The sequence below is a fragment of the Alligator mississippiensis genome, chromosome 5, assembly GCF_030867095.1.
Source record: "Alligator mississippiensis isolate rAllMis1 chromosome 5, rAllMis1, whole genome shotgun sequence".
Classification (NCBI taxonomy): domain Eukaryota; kingdom Metazoa; phylum Chordata; order Crocodylia; family Alligatoridae; genus Alligator; species Alligator mississippiensis.
The window spans coordinates 184,879,910-184,902,741 of record NC_081828.1 but is presented as its reverse complement, the minus strand read 5'-3'; the positions used below and the strand labels follow the sequence as shown (position 1 = coordinate 184,902,741).

General features: G+C 44.3%; 1 protein-coding gene across 2 annotated transcripts in view; it reads left to right on the top strand.

Moving 5' to 3' along the window:
• NEBL (nebulette) overlaps positions 1–22,832 on the top strand; it is a 486,921-nt gene that overhangs the window by 155,818 nt on the left and 308,271 nt on the right. For both annotated transcript variants that reach the window (XM_059729062.1, XM_014608963.3), the window contains exon 3: positions 13,782–13,866. In XM_059729062.1, coding sequence (XP_059585045.1) covers positions 13,782–13,866 — 85 coding nt within the window. The remainder of the gene's footprint in view (positions 1–13,781; positions 13,867–22,832) is intronic.

Genomic DNA, 22,832 nt, shown 5'->3' with positions numbered 1-22,832 from the left:
ACTCATTCTCTTGAAGAGCTGAATATGCAGCTGGAGTTTCCTTAGTAACTGAATGCAGATAGCAAAGTGTTCTGTGACACCTGTTCATTCATCTTCACATATCCCTCTCACAGTAACATTCAGGTTATCAGGCTAGAACAAGCAACTGATGATCCAATATGAGATAATTCCAAATTCAGAACAACCTGCTTCTGTTTTCCACTGACAGATGTCTGAAAATATAGGTGGCTACTTGTATTCAAGTGGAAGCAAGCAGAGGGAATTTGCCTGGGAGTTTGCTTGAGCAGGAAGCAAGGAAGGTAAATTAAAAAAAAAAAAAGACTTAATGAGTATTACAGACTTGGTGCAAGGAACTCCTACAACTGGCATTTCAGAATTGAGGGGTATAGTTTGCTGCAGAAGTATAGTATGGTTGGGGAGGGGGTGAGGTATGGTAGGGAAAAGGAGACATTGTGTTTATAGATGTGCTCTGGGAGGGGGTAGGGGAGGGACAGCAGCTCAGAGAATCGCTCTGATTAAACTGCCTGGAGCGTCACATGTATCAGTGCCCCTGGATTGAAAAATGAAGTTGAAAAATGGCCCTTAACTAAAGGGCCCCCCACTGCCATTTTCAGCACAGGGATGCTGATGCACATGATGCTGGAGTCTCCTGGAGTGCTGTATTTACCACACTCCAGAAGACTTGATTGATTGAGTCTGCTCTGATGCGCTATAATTACAATGCGTCGAAGCAGCCTCGCTGCACATCTGTAGGCACCCAGTATGTCCAAAATATATTCCTTTGCTCTGGGGTCCAAGAGGAAGTGAGTGGCAGGTGTTTTGAGTGTATTTGGATGAGAAGAAAAAGGACAAGGATGGTGCTCTGGGGGGTCACCACACCACAAAGAGGAAATGTATGAGGCATTCTTCAAACAGGTAGAATAAACAATATCTAAAATGTTGAGCTAGGTGAGATGTTCAGTTTTGGGCAGTATATTTTAAGAATGTAAAGGAATTGGAGAGGATTCTTTTATCTCCTTAGGGTTGTCTTGGTACTTTTCCAATATTTAGGTTGCATACTGGAGCAGCCATCTGTTCTTTTTTGAATATAAAGCACCAATTAAATGCCTTCAAAAGTTAATTGCCAAGGCAATAAAAAGAGGAAGGAGAAAAATCAGTTCAGATTTCAAAGGTAAACCAATTTCTGCAAGGGGATTTACCAGATAACAGAATGACAATTTACCAAACCTGGTAGCCAGTCAGAATTCTAACTTTCAAATTTAATATCCTCCATCCACACCTCATTGTCCCAATTTTCCAACAGCGAGTCATAAACCTCCCTTGCAAGCTTCTCTGTTTGACAAGAACCCTTCATATGCTTTTGCAGTCAAGTGTATACTCATAAAAAAAAAAAAAACTTCAAAGAGCAAAATGAATACCAGTGACAGCCTCTCAGCAAAAGCCCAGTTGAGCAAGAGCTTCAAAGCAAGCAGCCTGCCATGGGCAAGATTCACGTTTGACTGACGGCAAAATTAAAACTCCTTTCCTTCTTTCACTTTTGGTACCTGATATCTAAGCAGACAAGACAGTAGTATCCTGCATCAGGTAGGTAATTAGGGTGAAATGTAATTGAATCCTGCTCACTCGTACTGACACCCTCACGACCCACTGAAAATTTATGAATTTTATAAATTAGGAAATAAATAGAACCAAACCAAACAAAAAGCATGAATAAGAGATGAAAAATGGATATGTTTTCATTAATTTTTTCCAGTTGTAGTTTGGGTTAAAATAATACAGTAATAATAGTATCTGCTCACAAGTCATGTATTGCATGTTGTAAAATAATGATGTTTTAGTACCTAGACCTCGCTAGAGCACCTGCTGTTTGCCTGTGATTTCCCTAGAAACTTGAGGGTGTTGAGCATTCCAGATTTCACTGACATTCAGTGGCAGTGAAATATCTAACTTCCAGCCCTTAAGTCTGGCCTGAGAGGTGGGAGAAATTACCATTTTGTGTGGATTATAATATGTATGTGTTCTTGCAAAGGAGGAGCCATGTATGTGAAATTTTTAAAAGCTATTTTACTGGAAATGTCGCAGGTGTGTTTTATATTCAGGAATTCCCCTTGGGTTCTTCAGCAAGGGCAATATAATCAGGGTTCTTGGTAACAGTTTTCAGTCCCTGGCTTCCAGGTGGTACACAGAAACTAGGATAGAAATGAAGGACTTCCTGGGTCAGAGTTCAGTGCCTTGATATTTTGAACAAGCATGTCATGTAATCCTGGTTCTGAATATATTAAGCTCCACTTTAAAATCTCAGGATTTTCCCCTAGTTTGAGCACTGTTGCAGAGCTTCACTCTTTGGTGAGAAATCTTCTCATTTCTAGCTTCATTTTTTTCATGGTTATCCCTATGTATTTCTAGACCAACACAGTCCTTTAGCTAAAGGAGCTCTTCTTCCTCACCAATGTTTTTCCATGCCCAGTGTAATTATAGAGAGTAATATCCCCTCCAGACTTTGTTTCCTGAACTCAAACAGGACAAACTCTTTTAATCTCCTCTCAAAAACAAGTCTGGTTTCTGTCATTCTATTAGCTCTTTTCTGCACTGCTTGCAATTTGAATTAATCTTTCTTGAACATGTATGATCAGAGCTGTACAAACTATTCTAGGTGTAGCCTTACTAGCATCTTGTACAGTGGCAATAACATTTCTCTTTCTCTACTGGAAATGCCTCACCTGACACACCGTAGACTCTCATTGCTTTTTTCCATGGCCGGCTGACAGTCACCCTGAGATCAACTAATACTCTCATTTTCAACTGCTGACATTTTGGTTTGCATCTTAAATTTTTGTTGTTAATCTCTAAGTGATTGATCTAGCATGTTATAGTATCACATTCAATCCCATTTTATAATATTTTTATAACATGACGAACAGAACCAAGGAGGTGATACTTCGCCTCTACCGGGCGCTGGTCAGACCGCAGTTGGAATACTGCATGCAATTTTGGGTGCCGCACTTCAAGAGAGATGTGGATAACTTGGAGAGGGTCCAGAGAAGGGCCACTCTTATGGTTAAGGGCTTGCAGGCCAAGCCCTATGAGGAGAGACTGGGGCACCTGGACCTCTTCAGCCTCCACAAGAGAAGGTTGAGAGGTGACCTTGTGGCTGCCTATAAGTTCATCATGGGGGCACAGAAGGGAATTGGTGAGGCTTTACTCACCAAGGTGCCCCTGGGGGTTACAAGAAATAATGGCCATAAGCTAGCAGAGAGCAGATTTAGACTGTAGATTAGGAAGAACTTCTTCACAGTTAGAGTGGCCAAGGTCTGGAACGGGCTCCCAAGGGAGGTGGTGCTCTCCCCTACCCTGGGGGTCTTCAAGAGGAGGTTAGATAGGCATCTAGCTAGGGTCATCTGAACCTAGCACTCTTTCCTGCCTATGCAGGGGGTTGGACTCGATGATCTATTGAGGTCCCTTCCGACCCTAACATCTATGAATCTATGAACTCTGGTCCTCAGTCTATTGAGTTTTTCTTGTGTGATATCCTGAAAATATTAATGGTTCTGATCCTTGAGGAACCTCTAGTAGTTATCTCCCTCCATTCAGATAGTTTCCTTTTTAACACAGTCATCATCTTCCCTATGGCCAGTTCCTTTCCCATTTTATAGTTGTATTAATTCTTATCTTTTCAGTTTATCTAAGAATGTCCCAAGTGGTGCTATAGCAAATGCTTTATTAAAGTCCAGAGAAAAGAGATCTTCATTACCTGTCTAGAAAATCAGTCTAATGTGATTTACCTTTGGTAAACTCATGCTGTGTTTCATCCTGTTTTCCATTTACCTCCATATCTTTTATTAGTCTTTCTATCAAATTTTGTTCTAAAATGACAATACTGAGTTTAGGCTAATAGCCCTGTAGTTGCTAGGATTACTTTTTAACAGCCTTTTAAGTATAGGTATGGCATTTGCTTTTTTCCATACATATTTCACAATTTTTATTTGAAAGTTTTATTAAAGATCCTTGATACTGTGATTTATGTGCCAGTTCTTTCAGAATTCTGAGATGGAGATTATCTGGTCTGCTCAGCTTGAACACATTAAACTCTCTGAGATTTGCTTCCCTCTCAGGTAATTTCCTTTGCCCATACCTCCAATTCCCTTAGCCATCTTGTCTTTGCCTCATGTTCACCATATCTAGATTACCTTCCTCTCAACTTCATTCTCATTGCATAATGACTGTACCTCTTTTCTTGTTCTCTATTTTCAAACCTTTTATTTATCATGTCTAGTTAAGCTTGAGTTTAAAAAATGTTTCTCGCTTTATCCTGATACTTCCTGGACTGCAATATATAGCTTCTTTCATTGCTGTAAGGCTTTCTTCTTATATCTTATATCAGGGCTGTCCAACTTATTTGGCCCTATGGGCCGGATCTGGACCACAAAAGTTCTCATAGGCTGGATGACCCACTTCTGGCGGTGGGGTGGTGGTTTCTTGGCACAGCTGCCTCACTGTTACCACAGCTGGGGAACGTAGGAGGTGAACCACTTATTCCCCCAGCTACTGATTTGAGTCACCGTCAGTGATTTGAAGACCCTGAATTTGGCAGCAGACCGGGGGGGAGGGGGGTGTGTGTGCAGGGACAAGGAGTGGTGGCATTCACTCTGTGGGTTCCACAGGTGCACTGAAAGCTATAGCCCCACTGCCAGGGCCTCACAGGCAGCTATTTAACCTGTCATGGGTGGGCTGTATGTGGCCCCTGATCTGCCAGTTGAATAGCCCTGCTATATATTGTTTTGAGATTGTTATTCCTATGGTAAGGTCTGGAGCTTTTCCATCTAAGTTTTTTACCCTTCCTGGAGAAGGAAGTTCCAGTTTTTTGTTTGTTTTTTTTAACCTTTTGTTGTAAAGGTATTTCAGGCCTTCTTCCCATTCAAGTCTTTCTGAGCTCTTCAGTCTTGTCTTTTTTTTCCGAGGCTTAGAAAAGTTTGCCTCTTGATTCCGTTTCCCCCGAACAGTGCAGAAATTCCTGAAAGAAGGGTTTTTTCATTGCTTTTGATGCTGGCAGAAATGGAAGCACAAGATGAGTCTCATGAGTAACACATACTTGGGAAATTGTCTGTGACTAAACTTGGAATCACATGCAAAATTGTAGGTACTCTCCTATGTCTTTTGAGACTTAATTGTTATTGTTTTAAATTAAAAAAAATGAAGGAATTTCTCCAGAAATACAAGGAAATCCACTTGAGCCTTTATTAATTAATCAAGCTGTGCAGCTGAAACAAGCAGTGCCATACCACATAGTACAGAAATGCCATGCCGTGCATATTGATTGTTCTAGAGATTCTTGTGTAGATCTTTATACAGGATTATCATCACTAATAGCATTAGCTTGATCATACATATTGCTAAGATTCAGTACTATCAAAGACTTACAACAACAAAAATAATCCTTTGGACATTATCATTAAATAGCTGGCATAATGTCAATCCCTTTAATAAATGTTCTACTTTTTCCTCATAGCCACAGTAAATGAAGATAAAAGGGAGCACAGGAATGGAGCTATGAAATACTATGATGCCACTGTAAGCTCTTGAATTAAAAAGCAGTTTTCATCCATCCACACATCCTTATTAAGAATGTTTTGCTGAAATACAGTATGTTCTTAAGCAGATATTTAGGAAACAAAGTGCGACCAGTTTAACTCTTCCTTCTGTTTAACAAGTCTTCAGACAATAGATGCAATAGGAGCTATATTAAATTATACAGTGATAGAGCAAGTCTTGGAGGATTAATGGGGCAATTCATCATTTTACTTAATGATACTTCTAATAAAACTAGGGCTATTTCATAAAATCAAAGTCAATTAAAAACAAGACACAAAAAGATCCTTAAGTTAGTATTTATCAGCCATGTATAATGGTGTCAGGCAAGAATTTCCATAAGCTAAGGGTCTGTAACTAAAACCATATCTCTGGTTTGATATGTTATGTGGGTGGTTTCACAGATCAGCTTCAGTGGATATGATAATATGATCATATTATGATAATGATGATATCCACTAGAACACTTCTGGTAATTTAATTTTGCTCTGTGATCCTTTTTTATATGTTGAAAAAAGATTAAGAAGGAAGTAATATATTGAGATGTTCTCAGTTAAATGACAATTTTAACTTAAACAGTTTGGTCACTGCTGTTATGAGCAGCAGATTCTTTGTTAATTCTACTTTGTCCAGTTTCTTTATTTATAGCATTAGTACATTTATTGTATAAGCATCTGTACATTTATACAACGTTTATTCTAGGCTTTATATATCTGTAAAAATGTAAAGCATGGGGTTAAATATTCTAGTAATGAATGTTTTGGTTACCATGTGTGGCTGTTGAAACTGTATGGATTTTGGATACCAAATTATGGGACAGACAATTGTACCGGTAAACAATTCACATTGAAAAACTGGTATAAGTTGCTTCAATACAATACATTTTACTGTTTCTTAAACTATGGGGACAATTCCGTTTAGAAAACATATGTTAAAAGGAGATGCATCATGCTTTTTCTGTCTTTTCCCCCTCCCCTTGTGCAAGATGAGAGAACAATTAAGAGCCTAGGCCTACTATGACCAGGCTATCACTACATTTGCTGAAGGTGTATACATGGTAAGCTGTTCCTGCATTAAGCTCTGGGAATGATGCATTTCTAGTGGTTTCCTGATGCAGAGCAGCTATGTCTGTGGGCTTCACTGCTTTTTCTACTCATGTGGATTGCAAAAGTCTGTGTAAGCTACTGAGATGGAGGGGAGCTCTTTGTCAGAATGAGCTCTTCTATTTAGAGTTATTACTTAAGTTATTACTTAACTGTTAGCTCTGCAGAATAAAAACCATGTGCCTTGGTGCATATCAAAGAAGGGCCCTTGTACACATCTCCTTTTTCTGTTAACAGATCAGCTGAGGAAAGAGACAGGATAAGGCAAAGGTTGGCTACTCTAGAACAATGTGCTTATTCCATTTTATAGCCAGAATGAGTTGGATGATATAATTATGATGTTCTAGAGTGGCTTGACCTCCTTTGTGCTGAGTTGTGATTATAATATTTTCCACAAGCTGCTGCCTGGTCATTTATCTGTTCCAAAATTCAGTGGAAAATAGTAAATTTTGAAATTAGATGGCTTCATCCACCTTAAGCTTCTGCAGTTTTAAAGATGCTTTCCTCTTCAGAGATGCAAGCAATTTCCCCCCAACAGGAATACAAGCATGGAATATGAGTGCATATATATTAAAAAAAAATGAATAAAATGTTTCCATTGTTATGAATTATGATAGAGAATACTAAAACAAGTCAGAAAATAGGTCCCTCCTCATGGAAAATGGTACAAAAAAAAATTAAGATAATCAGGGGTATGGAGCAACTGCTATTCCAGGAAAGGCTAAAAAGGCTAGGACTCTTCAGTATGGAAAAGAGAAGGGTGAGGGGGGATATGAAAGAGGGCTATAAAACCATGAAGTGTGTGGGCAAAGTGAATAGGGAACTCTTACTCACCAAGTCCTAGACTACTATAACCAGGGGACATGCAATGTAATTAGCAGGACACCAGTTTAAAACTAACAAGAGAAAGTACATTTTTAAGCAGCATGTAGTTAACTTGTGGAGCTCATTACCAAAGGAGGTTTGTAGTGGCAGATAAGTATAGTCAGGTTTAAAAGCAGACTGGACAAATTCATAAATGATTGATATCTTAATAGCTGTTAAACAGAACAGTCAGGGATGTATCCTCTGGCATCTCTAAATCATTAATGATGGATGCCAGAAAGGGCAATGAACAAGGGATTGCTAACTCTAAATGTGCCACGTTCAGTGCTCTCCTTCTAAAGTATCTGCCTCTTTCAATGTCAGAGACAGGATACTAGGCTAGATGGACCTTTAGTTAGACCTGGTACGTTCTTATAATATTTCAGCTTTTTAGTGAACAGTCAAAACCAAAAAAATGTTTTGGTTGAAAACCAGAGAACTCTATTTGGAAATGTTACTGATGCTTATGAAAAGTGTAGCTAGGTGTCTCATGCCACCTCTTCTCTAAGTTAGGATTTAACCGTCAGGCTAGAACAGGGGCGGGCAATTATTTTGGGTGAAGGGCCGCTTACTGAGTTTTGGCAAGCTATCGAGGGCTGCATTGGTAGCCCTGCCCCTTGACAGGTGCCCTGACCCCTGGTCACCATCTTGGGACTGGAAGTCCCGCCCCCTAACCCCGACCTTTGCCACTAGAAATCCCACCTGTTGCCCCCAGAAATTCTCCTTTCAGCAAGGGGTTTTGCCATCTCAGAAGCAGAAAAATACCAAATTATATTCTAAAAATCAAACATCTACAGCATTAATTAATTTGATTTCAAAAAATATTTTGTCCTAATTTACATGCGTTTGTGTAGTGTACACAGAGGTGACTGCACAATAGCTGAAAATGAAGTCTTACTCTTGTATATTGTGGAGGGGTGGGGGGCTGTTAGTGTGTGGGTATGTGGGGTGTGGGAGAGGGTGTGGGAGTGTAAGTGTGGGGTGAGGGAGCATGTGGGTGTGTGTGTGGATATGTGGGGTGTGGATGGGTATGGGGTTTTGTGGGGGAACCCTCCAGCCAGAGGGTTTGTGGGGGACTTTGTGGGGGAAGGGTGGCTGGGGTGTATGAGTGGGTGTGGGGTCTGCATGTATGGTAGTGTGAGCGGGGGTGTGGGTGTATGTGTGTGGTGGAGTGTGCGTGTGGGACTTACCATATGAATACACACACACACTCTTTCTCTCTCTCTCTCTCTCTCGCTCTTTTTCTTCCCCACCCTCACTGCACATGCATGTTCATGCACACACGCACATGCATACAGCCCCCCCCCTCTCTCTCTCTCTCTCTCTCTCTCTCTCTCTCTCTCTCTCACGCACACACACACATGCACACACACACATGCATATATACTACTACCCCATCTCTCTCCTGGCTTTGGGGTACCGGCATGGGCCCCGTACTCCTGCGGTCCATTGATGTAGCCACATGATGCTGGAGCAGGCCCAAAGCTGCAGCAGGCAGAGACTTTCGGTTGGGGGTGGGGGGTGGGGCAGGGCCAGACTGCCTTGTTGCTGGCTCCTGCTGGCTCCCCCTGGGTCCCACTGCCCCTGGGTCCTGTCGTCATCTCCCCCTGGAGGCAGAGGGTAGACCACAGTCGCCTTCAAGGACAAGGGAGAACTCAGGGACCTCCCATTCTGTCTAGCCAGAGGGTTGGACCAATGTGGCCAGGGGCCCAAAGGCCCGCCTCACCAAGGTCCCTGCCCTGCTGGAGCTTTGCAACAGGTATGAACCTCTTGCAGCCCCAGCAGAGCCTGCTAAGCTGCCAGCTCCTGTAGGCAACACAGGCTCAACTGTAGCTACCGCCCCCACTCTCCCTAAGACAAAATGCAAAGTGTTTGTCATGGGAGACTCCATTCTGAGGGGGCAATCTGCCACCCCGACCCCTTAGCCTGGGAAGTCTGCTGCTTCCCAGGAGCCCATATCTGAGACATTGCATAGAAGAACTCTAAGCTCCTCTGGCCCACTGACCACTACCCTATGCTCCTTACCCATGTGGACACAAATGACAAATCCCAGCCAGGTCATGAAGCACTACAGGGATTTGGGAGCGGGGCTTAAGGGGTTGGGGGAGCAGCTGGTGTTTTCCTCAATCCTTCCAGTTTTGTGCTACGGGCTGAGGAGGGAGAGGAGGATCGAGGTAGTAAAACCAAAGACTGTGGTGCTGGTGTCATCGGGAAAGCTTTGGCTTCCATGACCACTGTGTGGCCTTTGGTGAGAGAAGCAGTGAACTTCTGGGAAGGGATGGCCTCTACCTCTCTCTACTGGGGAGGAGGCTTTTCTCAGCCAGACTGGCTGACCTGCTCCACCGGGTTTTAAACTAAGCCTGCAGGGGGATAGGGGGACTACTGTGACTGCTGGCCCGCTGAGCAACCCTTGCAAAGCCAGAAGGCCAAGGCACTTAAGGGAGCCCACCCCTGCCCCAACCCTGGAATGATCTGTAGGCAAAGCAAGGGAACCCAAAAGGACACTTGCATGCCTGTACACAAATGCCAGGAGCTTGGGAATGAACAGGACGAACTTGTCCTCCTGCTTAACACAAATAATTATGATGTCATAGGGATAACAGAGACCTGGTGGGACTCCACCCATGACTGGGCCACAGGTATAGACGGCTGTACCCCGTACAGGAAAGATCAAGTGGACAAAAGGGGTGGGGGTGTAGCTCTCTATGTCAAAGAAAGCTACTTGTCCCTGCAAGCTGACATTGGTGACCAGGGTGGATGACTGGAGACCTTCTGGGTTAAAATCCATGGGGAACACAGCACAGGGGGCACAATTGTGGGAGTCTACTCCAGACCTCCCACCCAGGATTAAGAGCTTGACCAGGAGTTCACCAGAGAATTGGCTGAAGCCGCATGCTCCCGGTGCATGGTTGTCATGGGAGACTTCAACTACCCTGACATCTTGTGGGAAGAGCGCTCAGCCAGATCCAAGCGGTCGCAAAGCTTTCTCTCATGTGTGGATGAGCTCTATCTGATGCAGGAAGTCTATGGGTTGATAAGAGGTAAAGCGTTGCTCGACCTGGTACTGGTAATGGGCGATGACCTAATCAGCAACCTAATGATAGAAGGGAAGCTGCGTGACATTGATCGCGAGCTGATCACCTTCACCATCCGCTGTAAAGCTGGCGAGTCAGTCAGCAATACAGAAGTCCTTGACTTCAGGAAAGCTGACTTTGACAAGCTTAGGAGGCTTGTCAGTGAGGCCCTAAAGGACCATGACCCAAAGGGGAGGGGAATTCAGGATGAGTGGTTGCTCCTCAAGGGAGCGATCCTGGATGCACAAGCTAAGTTTATCCCATCTTGGAGGAAAGGCAGCAAAAGGGCACATCAGCTCCCTTGGCTATGCAGAGAACTAGCGGACCTCCTGCATCTAAAAAGAAAGACCTACAAAGGATGGAAGATGGGATCCACCTCCAAGGAGGAACATTCTGCACTGGTCCAGACCTGTAGAGCCCAAACCAGGAAAGCCAAGGCTGGCTACAAGTATCAAGGACAATAAAGTCCTTTTTTAGATATGTGGGGAGCCAGAGGAAAAGCAAGGGCAATATTGGACCTCTGCTAAGCCTGATGGGACAACTGACGCCCCTGAAAAAGCCAACTTGCTTTCACCAGTCCCAAGGGATGCCCACGCCTGTTACGGGACAGGAAGGCCTGGGTGAGGGAGATTCCTTACCCTCCATCAATGCTGACCTTGTGAAGGAACACCTTGAGAGGCTGGATACCTTCAAGTCAGCTGGCCCTGATAATCTACACCCCAGGGTACGCAAGGAGCTGGTGAGCATCATAGCTCAGCCCCTGGAATGGATCTTCAAGAACTCCTGGTGCTCCAGTGAAGTGCCCGAAGATTGGAAGAAGGCCAATGTGATGCCTATCTTCAAGAAAGGGAGCAAAGTGGATTTGGCAAATTATAGGACCTGACCTCTGTCCCGGGGAAGGTTTTAGAAAAGATTATTAAGGAGGCCATTCTTAATAGACTGGCTGATGGCTAGCCAGCACAGGTTTGTTGTGGGTAGGTCTTGCTTGACCAATCTTATTTCCTTCTATGACCAGGCGTCCTATCACCTGGTCAAGGGAGAAGAGATTGATGTCATATATCTTGACTTCAAAAAAGTCTTCAATCTGGTATCCCATGATCACCTCTTAGCAAAACTAGCTAACTGCAGCCTCGGCCTCACCACAATCTGCTGGCCGGGGAAGCGGCACCGCGGTAGGACCCAGAGGGTGGTGGTTGATGGAAGTCAATCGTCATGGTGCTCTGTGACCAGTGGGGTCCTTCAAGGGTCTGTCTTTGGGTCTATACTATTCAACATCTTCATTAATGATGTGGACATTGGCGTCAGAAGCAGACTGGCCAAGTTCACTGACGATACCAAACTTTGGAGTAAAGCGTCCACACCTGAGGACAGGAGGGTGATCCAGGTTGACCTTGACAGGATCAGGAAATGGGTGGATGAGAACCTGATGGTGTTTAACACCAAAAAATGCAAGGTTCTCCACCTTGGGAAGAAAAACCTGCAGCATTCTTATAGGCTCGGCAGTGCTATGCTGGCTAGCAGTATGGGTGAAAGGGACTTGGGGGTCATGATTGACCACAAGATGAACATGAGCCTTCAGTGTGATGCTGCAGCTAGTAAAGCAAGCAAAACGCTGGCTTGCATCCATAGATGCTTCTCAAGCAAATCCCAGGACGTCATTCTCCTGTTGTACTCTGGCTTGGTGAGGCTGCAGCTCTAGTACTGTGTCCAGTTTTGGGCTCCACAATTCAAAAAGAATGTGGAGAAGCTTGAGAGAGTCCAGAAAAGAGCCAGATGCATGATCAGAGGTCAGGAAAACAGACCTTATGATGAGAGGCTGAGAGCTATGGGACTCTTCAGCCTGGAAAAGCGCAGACTCAGGGGTGATCTGGTGGCCACCTGTAAATTTATCAGGGGTGCTCACCAGGATCTGGGGGAACATCTGTTCACCAGAGCACCCCCAAAGGATGACAAGATGAATGGTCACAACCTCCTCCATGACCGTTTCAGGCTGGACATAAGGAAGAACTTCTTTACTGTCCGAACCCCCAAGGTTTGGAATAGACTGTGGTTCAAGCACCTACTTTGAACGCCTTCAGGAGAAATTTGGATGTTTATCTTGCTGGGATCCTATGACCCCTGCTGACTTCCTGCCCCTGGGGCAGGGGGCTGGACTTGATGATGTTCCAAGGTCCCTTCCAGCCCTAATGTCTATGAAATCTATGAAATCTTTGACAGGCAGCTGGGAGCAGATAAATGTACATTTTCTATATGGCCTTGCAGGCTGGATCTGGCCCATGGGCCATATTTTGCCCACCCCTGGGCTAGAAGTTTGTTAGAATAATTTTTTCCCCCTTTACAGATGCTTCGTAAGCAAATATTGTGCTAACCTGCAGATAGTTTTGTTTCCAGTCTTTCATATAATATAAATTATATTGTAACTGACAACAGAGAGACTTAGGATAAAACCACATAAAATGAAACGTCTTGAGTATTGAAGGTGTCTGTGAAAGTACATAAAAAATAACAAATGTACTTTGAAGAGGTGTGAAATTTCAATTGAAGGACGGATACAAAGTAACCTTCAGTGTGGAGTTTTTTTTCCCAATGCAGCCTTTGGTCTAGATATAATTTCCTTTTACATACAGCAGTGTGTTGACATGATTAACATTAAAAGGTCTGACCTTTCTGTACCTGGAATGTCATTGTAACCACAGTAAATCATCTAGATTTCAGCACTAGTATAGTTTGTATTCAAAATACCTATGAATTCTAAACATAATGACTTATTTAATTTAATGACTTTGTTATTCTGTACAGTATTTCTATTTTAAGGCATCTTATCTTGATTCTAATTCAGTTTAACAATATCCAAAACAAAATTAAAAACAGACTGTTTTATTTTATAGTATGCAAAATAAACCTTATACAAATCATTCTATGCAGAGAGAGCCTATGCTGGATATAAATGGATTCCAGATTAATTATGCAAATCTATCCGTATCTTTTGTGCAATGTAGGACTAAAATATTTTTACTATAACTGTTTGCAGTAACTACTTTTACTTTTAAACGGAGTTGTAAATTGAACTAGAGTGGCAAAGAGCATATGGATTTATTTAATTTCTTTAGTATATCTACATATATTCTGTTTGACTTTGTGATTCTTTTTCTAGACACTATCCAAAGCAATCCTTCACTACAGTGGCTGATACGCCTGAAAACCTTCGCCTAAAGCAACAGAGTGAATTGCAAAGTCAGGTAATCAATTTAATTCTTCTGTCTCATAATATTAGATAATCAGGACTACTTTTCTAACAACTTTTCATTGTAATGCCAGTGTTCTGTGATACTAGCATTTAATAGCAATCAAAGTTAGTTAACAAAATGATTGGTATGGCAGAATACCAAGGCTGACTCAGAGACACAATCCTGATCTTACTTTCAGGGTTTTTCACAAGTTTATATATAAAATCTGAATTCAGCCCAAGGGGTTCTCATGCCCTAGAGTAACCACTTCAGCGGTGTAGTTACACGTGACAGTTAGTACATGTTAACTCTTAAGGAAGGTTAGGAAATATTAAAGTTAGCATGTGGTGTAAGCAGTTGCATGTTAAGGGTTAATACCTTCTCTAAAGGTGCACAGCTTTGACCTGCTAAAGAGTTGGCAAGCAGGGGTGTGGCAAGGAGTCACCAAGTCCGCCTGGCTGTCCTGTATAGGCTCTTCTGCTCCAGGATTGGGCCTGGGCTGCCTCTGCCTGCCTGGACTAGGTCTGTGCTGCCCCCACCTGTCCAGATTAGGCCTGCACTGCCCCTGCTTGCCCCAGCTTCCCACTTCCTGTTCCCACTGACATACCTGTAGCTCCTCCAATGCTCCTTGGCTTCCTGCCCTTTGTATCATCTAAGGGTAATGTGCAACAATGGTGGAAACGCAGGGGCACAGGGCACAGTCTGGCCAGGAGTCAGAGAGGCATGGAGCACCCTGCTGGTGGACAGGCTGTTACTGTTGCCTGCCTGGCACACTGGACCATCCCTGCCAACTTATGAGAGCGTGGGGGGTGGGAGGGGAGAAAGGCAGTATCCCAGATGTCCCAGATGAATGTCCTTGATTTCCTTATGATCAGCCTAGACGTTAACAATGAAAATGGTGGTAATGGATACGTAATTCTTTGACTCCAGATAAAATATGCATGTTTACTTGCTGATGCTGTTCAGTGATCTACAACTCATTGTTTCTACTGCCATTAAATGTTTAACATCTTGATACATTTGTTTTCCAAAAAGTTTGATTTCCTATTTGATTTCATGCATAATATGGAAATTGTTCTGTTGTATAAAGCAATTGACTATATATTTCATTTCTGTTTATCTTTGTGGTAGCTGCTTGTGTAGGAAAATAGTCTCACTACTGGATTTACTTGTAAAATTCTTGGTATGAATAATTGTAGAATTGTGACCAAAAACAGCTCTTTGTAGATGAAGTGGGCGAACAGGAATAATGAAGAAAAATATTGCTGTCAGTATTTGTAATGATATTTTATAATGGAAGGATATTGGCCTTTTATCTGTTGTGTTTGAAGTATGACTGATGGACCCAAATGGAGTTAATTGAAGTTCTCTGTTGTGACTTATGGATGCATTCATCTTTAAACAGGAGATCTGTGGAAGTTAATTTCTTTTTGATTTAAATAGCTACAAGGGTTGCAATATGTTTCATTTTATTCTGGTGAAATGGTAGGTTCAGGATAGTTAAGGTTGTGTCACAGCATTCAGCTTAACTGAAACATTAAACCTTTTTACGTTGCAGAAATGTTACTGAAATGGCAAAACACAACACAGACTGTAAACTTTGAGCCTTATTTGAAGTGCATGGTTTGATGAAAAATGATTTTTTTCCTGGAAAATGTCTCAAATCACCTTGCCTAACAAGTGTCACTGATTATCTCACTTTTCCTTGCATCCCTTTTACTAGAAATTTCAAACAGTCTGAGGGTTGTAAAAAATATTTATATTGATTTTCTTCATGTGCTGCTCTATAGCATGTTAGTTGTATCTAGCAGTCTTTATTTATACTGATTTAATAACTTTTTGGCCATAAGGGAGTGATATGCTTCAAGTGGAAAAGACCTTATTTGATTACAGATCTGCTATGGTGTGAATGCTGTTGTTCACTTATGGGAGGAAGAAGAAGAGAAAAACTGACTTCTTCCTTTGTTTAGACCTCCCTGTAGCATAGGAGAGAGTTCCATGAAGTTCCAGAACAGCAGCCAGGAATTCACATCTGACCTCTACTTTAAGGAGCTTCGGAATACTCTCCCTAACCCCCAATTTTGAATATATTGGCAGAGAACTTATGTAGGGTCACTATAGGCCAGGGTGGGCAATTATTTTGGGCGGAGGGTTGCTTACCGAGTTTTGGCAAGCTGTCAAGGACCGCATGGGTAGCCCCGCCCCTTGACAGGTGCCATGCCCCCTGGTCGCCATCTTGGGACCAGAAGACCCTCCCTCTAACCTCCGAACTTTGCCACCGGAAGCAAGGGATTTTGCCATCTAAGAACCAGAAAAACACCAAATTATATTCTAAAAATCAAACATCTACAACATTCATTAATTTTGATTTCAAAAAATATTTTTGTCCTGATTTACATGCGTTTGTGTGATGTACATAGAGGTGATTGCACAATAGCTTAAAATGAAGTCTTACTCTTGTATACTGTGGGGGTGTGGGTCACATGAGGGGGTGGGTATGGGTTTGTGGGGGGCTGTGGGTATGTGAGTAGGGTGTATGGGGGGGTTTGTGGGGGTGCATAGGTGTGTGGGGTGTGGGTATGGGGGAGGGAGCATGTGGGTGTGTGTGGATATGTGAGGGTGTGGGGGTTTGTGGGGGGTGCTTGTAGGACTCACCTTATGAATACAAGCACTCTCTCCCTCTCCCTCCTTCATCGTGCACGCACGCACGCACTGCTTTGTTCACTACACACACATGCATACACACATGCACAGTATGCTTTGTTCACCCCACACACTCACTCACTCACTCACTCTTGCTTTCTCTCTCTCTCTCCCCCCTCCTTCCCTCATTGCTCTCTCTGTCTCCTCCTCCCTAATTGCATGGACACACGCACACAATGCCCCCTTCCTCTCCTGGCCCCAGGGTACCAGCACACCCCTGCTCCTGCAGTCCAGTGATGCAGCTGGGGCCACATGGTGCTGGAGCAGCCATGTGCAGGGAAAGCTCTGGCAGGCAGAGACTTCTGGGTAGGTGGGGGGAGGGCGGGGCTGTGCTGGCCTTTCTCCTGACTCCTGGTGGCTTCCCCTGGGTCCTACTGCCCCTGGCTCCTGTCAGCTTTGACAGGGAACCTGGAACAGATTAATATTTATCTTGTAAACTTTGTAGGGGCCCCACGGGCTGGATAGAATGGTCCATGGGCCATATTTTGCCTGCCTCTGATTTAGGGGATTGGTGGACCCACAAGATATTGGAAATGCCCCCCCTCCCTCTCAATAAGTTTGGACAACAACAAAATCGTTCAGCTTTTGTTTGCTTGGAAGAAAAACAGAGGGAATGAAGGGCAAGATTCATAGTCGAAGTGGTCATGGTGTTGGTTCCCTCTTTAACTAATTGTCTGGTGGTTTTGACACTTGCTGAGGATGTAGAAAATGATGGTTCAATTCCCTCTTTGCCTGATGAGTTTTGTAGCCACATCCATTTACCAGAAGAGTGCCCTTACCACTATGTTAGAATAATAGAATTATAGAAAATTAGAGTCTGAAGGGATCTCAGGAGGTCATTTAGTTCAACTCCCTGCTCAAAGCAGAACTATCCCCAACTAGATCATCCCAGCCAAAGCTTTGCCTAGCTGGGTCTTGAAAACTTCCAAGGATGGAGATTCCACCACCTCTCTGGATAACCTGGTACAGTGTTTTACTGTCTTCTTAATATCCAACCTAAACTTCCCTTACTGCAACTTGAGACCATTGCTCCTTGTTCTGTCATCTGCTATGACTGAGAACAGCCTAGCTCCATTCTCTTTTGAACTCTCCTTTCAGGTAGTTGAAGGCTGCTATTAAATCCCCTCTCAGTCTTCTGTAGACTAAATGAGCCCAGTTCCCTCAGCCTGTCCTCAGAAGTCCTGTGCCTCAGCCCCTGAACCATTTTTGTTGCCCTTCACTGGACTCTTGCCATTTTGGCCATATGCTTTCTGTAGTGTGGGGGTTTAAAACTGAATATAGTATGTGGCCTCCCTAGTGCTGAATAGAGGGGAATAATAATTTCCTTTGACCTACTGGCAACAGCCCTACCCTCCAGCATATCTACTACTCCCCCCAGCTTGATGTCATCTGCAAACTTGTTGAGGGTGCACTCTATGCCGTCTTCCAGGTTGTTAATGAAGACATTGAACAAAACTGGCCCCAAGACCAACCTCTGGAGTACTCCACTTGATACTGGCTGCCAACTAGACATCAAGCCATTGATTACTATTCTCTGAGCCTGATACTCCAGCCAGTTTTCTATCCACCTTGCAGTCCATTCATCTAGCTCATATTTCCTTAGCTTGCCTGAAAGCATGTTGTGGGAGACTGTATCAAAAACCTTGCTAAACTTGAGATATACCACATCTACTGGCCTCCTTGCATCCACAAGTACTAGTTATATCATTGTAACAGGGACTCAAGCAGGAGCCCTGTTACTTGGGCTAACCCTGGGAGGAGTGACCTCCGAATGTACCCTATCAAGTGGAGAGGATTTCACACCTGCCTGTTCCTAATCATCTTTTTCTCCTCCAAGCGCTTAGAAATGGATTCCTTGAGGATCTTCTCCATGCTTTTTCTAGGGACTGAGATGAGGCTGACTGGTGTGTTGTCCCTGGATCCTCCTTTTTCCCTTTCTTAAATATGGGCACTATGTTTGCCCTTTTCCAATCATCTGGGACCTCTCCTGATCGCCACGAGTTTTTAAAGATGATGGCCAATGGCTCTGCAGGCACGTCAACTCCTTCAGCACCCTCGGGTGCATCCCATCCAGCCCCATGGACTTGTACACATCCATCTTTTCTAAATAGTTCCTAACCAGTTCTTTCACCACTGAGGGTTGCTCACCTCCTCCTCAGACTCTGCTGCCTGGCACAATTGCCTGTGAAGACTGAGGCATAAAAGGCATTGAGCACCTTCAGCCTTTTCTGCATCCTCCGTCACAAGGTTGCCTCACCTATTAAGTGAGAGACCCACACTTTTCCTGATCCTCCTCTTGCTACCGCCATACTTGTAGAAACCCTTCTTGTTACCCTTCACATGTTTTGCTAGCTGCAACTCCAATTTTGCTTTGGCCTTCTTGATTTTATCCCTGCATGCCTGAGCAATGCTGTTATATTCTTCCCTAGTTATTTGTCCAAGTTTCAACTCCTTATAAGTTTCCTTTTTGTGATTTTAGTTTACTGAAGTTCCTTGCTAAGCCAAGCTGGTCTTCTGCTATACTTGTTAGTCTTCCTGCTCATTGGGATGGTTTGTTCCTGCAGTCCTCAGTAAGGCTTCTTTATGTACAACCAGTTCTCCTGGACTCCTCTCCCTCCTGATTGGCTTCCCAAGGGATCCTGGCCATGAATTTTTTGAACGAGTTGAAGTCTGCTTTTCTGAATTCTAGGGTCCTTATTCTGCTGGTCTTCATCCTTCCTTTCCTCAGGATCTTTAGCTCTATCATCTCATGGTCACTGCTGCCCAAATTGCCACCCATACTACATTCTCCACCAATTCATCCTGTTTGTGAGCAGTAGATCAAGAAGGGCATGGCCCCTAGTTGGCTGTTCCAGCACTTGCATGAGGAAGTTGTTCCCAATATTCTCTAAAAACTTCCTGGATTGCCTGCGCACTGCTGTACTGCCCTCTCAGCAGATGTCAGGGTGATTGAAGTCCCCCATGAGAACCAGAGCCTGTGATCAGGAAACTTTTCCTAGCTACTTGAAGAAAACCTCATCTACCTCTTACTTCCTCCTGGTCTAGTGGTCTATAGCAGACCCCCACCATGACATCACCCTTATTGCTCTCTTGTAGATTTCATAGACATTAGGGCTGGAAGGAACCTCATAGAATCATTGGGTTCAATCCCCTGCCCAAGGACAGGAAATCAGTTAGGGTCAAAGGATCCCAGCAATATATGCACCAAAATGTTTCTTGAAATTGTCCAGAGCAGGTGCTTGCACCACCTCTGGGGGAAGTCTATTCCAGGCCTTGGAGACTTGGACAGTGAAGAAGTTTTTCCTTATGTCCAGCCTAAAATGGTCTTGCAGAAGTTTGTGACCTTTGGTCCTTGTCTTCTCTTGGGGTTGCTCTGGTGAACAAGCATTCCCCCAGAACCTGATGCACACCTCTTATGTACTTATAGGCTGCTACCAAGTCACCCCTGGACCTACGCTTCTTCAGGCTAAAGAGTCCCATGGCTCTCAGCCTCACTTCATAAGGCCTGCTCTCTTGCCCTTTGATCATGCATGTGGCTCTCCTCTGAACTCTCTCAAGCTTCTCCACATCTTTTCTGAATTGTGGAGCCCAGAATTGGATGCAGTACTCCAGGTGTGGCCTCATCAAGGCCAAATATAATGGGGGGATGACTTCCTGGGTCTTGTTTGAGATGCCTAGGTAAATGCAAGCCAGAGTTTTCACTTTGCTGACTGTGTTATTGCATTGGGGGCTCATATTCATCTTGTGGTCAATCGTGACCCCCAAGTCTCTTTGGTCATGGTGCTGTTGAGCCTGTTGAGCCTATAAGTGTGATGCGAGTTCCCCCCCCCCCCCGAGGTGGAGCACCTTGCATTTCTCTGTATTGAATGCCATCAGATTTTCATCCGCTCACGTTGCAAGCCTATTGAGGTCAGTCTGGATCACCAGCCTATCCTCAAGTGTGGACACTCTTACCTATAGTTTGGTGTCATCAGCGAACTTAGCCAGTCCACTTCTGACATCAGAGTCCAGATCATTTATAAAGACGTTGAAGAGTATAGGTCTGAGAATGGAGCCTTGGGAGACACCACTGGTCACTGAGTGCCATGTTGATTCAGTTTCGTCAGCTAACACTCTCTGGGTCCAATCTCACATCCGGTTCCCCAGCCATTGGACTGTAGCGTAGTCAAGGCCACAGTTGTCCATGAGGACATCATGGAACACGAGGTAAAATGCTTTTTTTAAGTCCAATGTATGATATCAACCTCTTGCCCTTTGTCCAGGTGATGCATCACATGGTCACAGAAGGAAATGAGATTGGTCAGGCAAGACCTACCCACAACAAAGCCTTGTTGGCTATTCCTCAGCATGTTGCCTTCTGTTAGCCTGTTGTTAATGGCTTCTTTGATTTTTTTTTTTCCCAAGATCTTTCCAGGGCTTGAGGTCAAACTGATTGGCTTATAGTTTCCGGGCTCTTCCTTCCTACCTTTCTTGAAGATAGGTACCACATTGGCCCTCTTCCAGTCTTCAGGTGCTTCGCCTGAGCACCACAAGTTCTTGAATATCCTTGCCAGTGGCTGGGCTATGATGTCAGCCATTTCCTTTAGGACTTTTGGGTGCAATCTATCTGGACCAGCTGATTTGTGGGTGTCCAGCCTCTCAAGGTGTTCCCTCACAAGATTTATGCCAATGGGGGGCATATCTTCACTCTCACCCTGGTCATCCTGCATCTTGTTAGGCAGGGTGGTCCCTTTGGGCTGGTGAAAGACCGGAGCAAAGTAATCATGAAGCAGATTGGCTTTTTCCGGGGTGTCAGTTGTCAGCTGCCCCATTTAGTTTAGCAGGGGTCCAATGACTCCCTCATTTTTTTTTACTTCCAACGTGTCTGAAGAAGGACCTTTTATTGTCCTTGATTCATGTTGCCAGATGGAGGTCAGTTACAGCCTTGACTTTCCTAGTTTGCTCCATACAGGTGCAGACCTGTGCGGAATACTCCTTAGTGGTGTTTCCTGTCTTCCATCTTTTATAAGCTTCTCTTTTTAGATGTAGGAGGTCCATGAGTTCCCTGTTGAGCCAATGGGGTTGCTGAGCCCTTTTACTATGTAGACAAGTGCAAAGTGCTGCATCTAAGGAGAAGGAACCAGCAACACACCTATAGGCTGGGGAACACCCTTCTTGTCAACATGGTGTCAGAAAGGGATTTTGGAGTCATTGTTGACTCCAGGATAAACATGAGCTGCCAGTGAGAGGAAGCAGTCAGTAAGACTAACCACACCTTGTTGTGCATCTACAAATGCATCACAAGCAGGTCCAGGGAGGTGATCCTTCCCTTCTATGTGGCATTGGTCAGGTCACAGTTGGAGTACTGCATCCAGTTCTAGGCGCTGCACTTCAAGAGGGATGTGGCTAGCATTGAGAGGGTTCAGAAGAGGGCCACTCTCATGGTCAAGGGGCAGTGGGGCAGGCCCTATGAAGCAAGGCTAAAGAGCCTGAACCTATTCAGTCTCCACAAGAGAAGGCTGAGAGGGGATCTGGTGGCTGTTTACAAACTCACCATGGGGGACCAGCAGGAATTGGGGGAGGCTTTGTTCCCCCAGGTACCACCTGGGGTTACTAGGAATAATAGCCACAAATTGTTAGAAGGTTCAGGTTGGACATCAGGAGACATTACTTTACAGTTAGGGCTGCCAGGCTCTGGAATGGTCTCCCAAATGAGGTGGTACTCTCTCCTACCTTGGGGGTCTTCCAGAGAAGGCTGGATAAATATTTGGCTGGGGTGATATGACCCCAGTACCCGTTCCTGCCCAGGGCAGGGGGTCAGACCTGATAATCTGTTTGGGTCCCTTCTGACCCTAAGCACTATGATACTACCTTTCCTATGGGCTGGAATGGACTTCCCTTGTCATCTTACCCTAACCCAGAGACTCTTAACAGGCCTATTTCCAGGTTCATACAGGAGCTCTGAGCAATCATACAGCTCTTTTACATACAGTGCTACTCCTCCTCCTCTTCTTCTCCCCTGCCTGTCCTTCCTGAACAGTTTCTACCCATCTATGACAGTGTTCTAGTAATGTGAGCTGTCCCACCAAGTCTTTGTTATTTCTATTATGTCATAGTTCTGTGACTGTGCAAGGACTTCCAATTCTTCCTGTTTGTTTCCCAGGCTTCGTGCATTTGTGTACAGACACCTGAGGTAACTAGTTGATTGCCCTGATTTCTCAGGAAGTATGAGAGCATCTCCCCTGCTGCTTCCTCCTGCTTGCTCTTCCTCTAGGTCTCCTGCTTTCCCAGTTAAC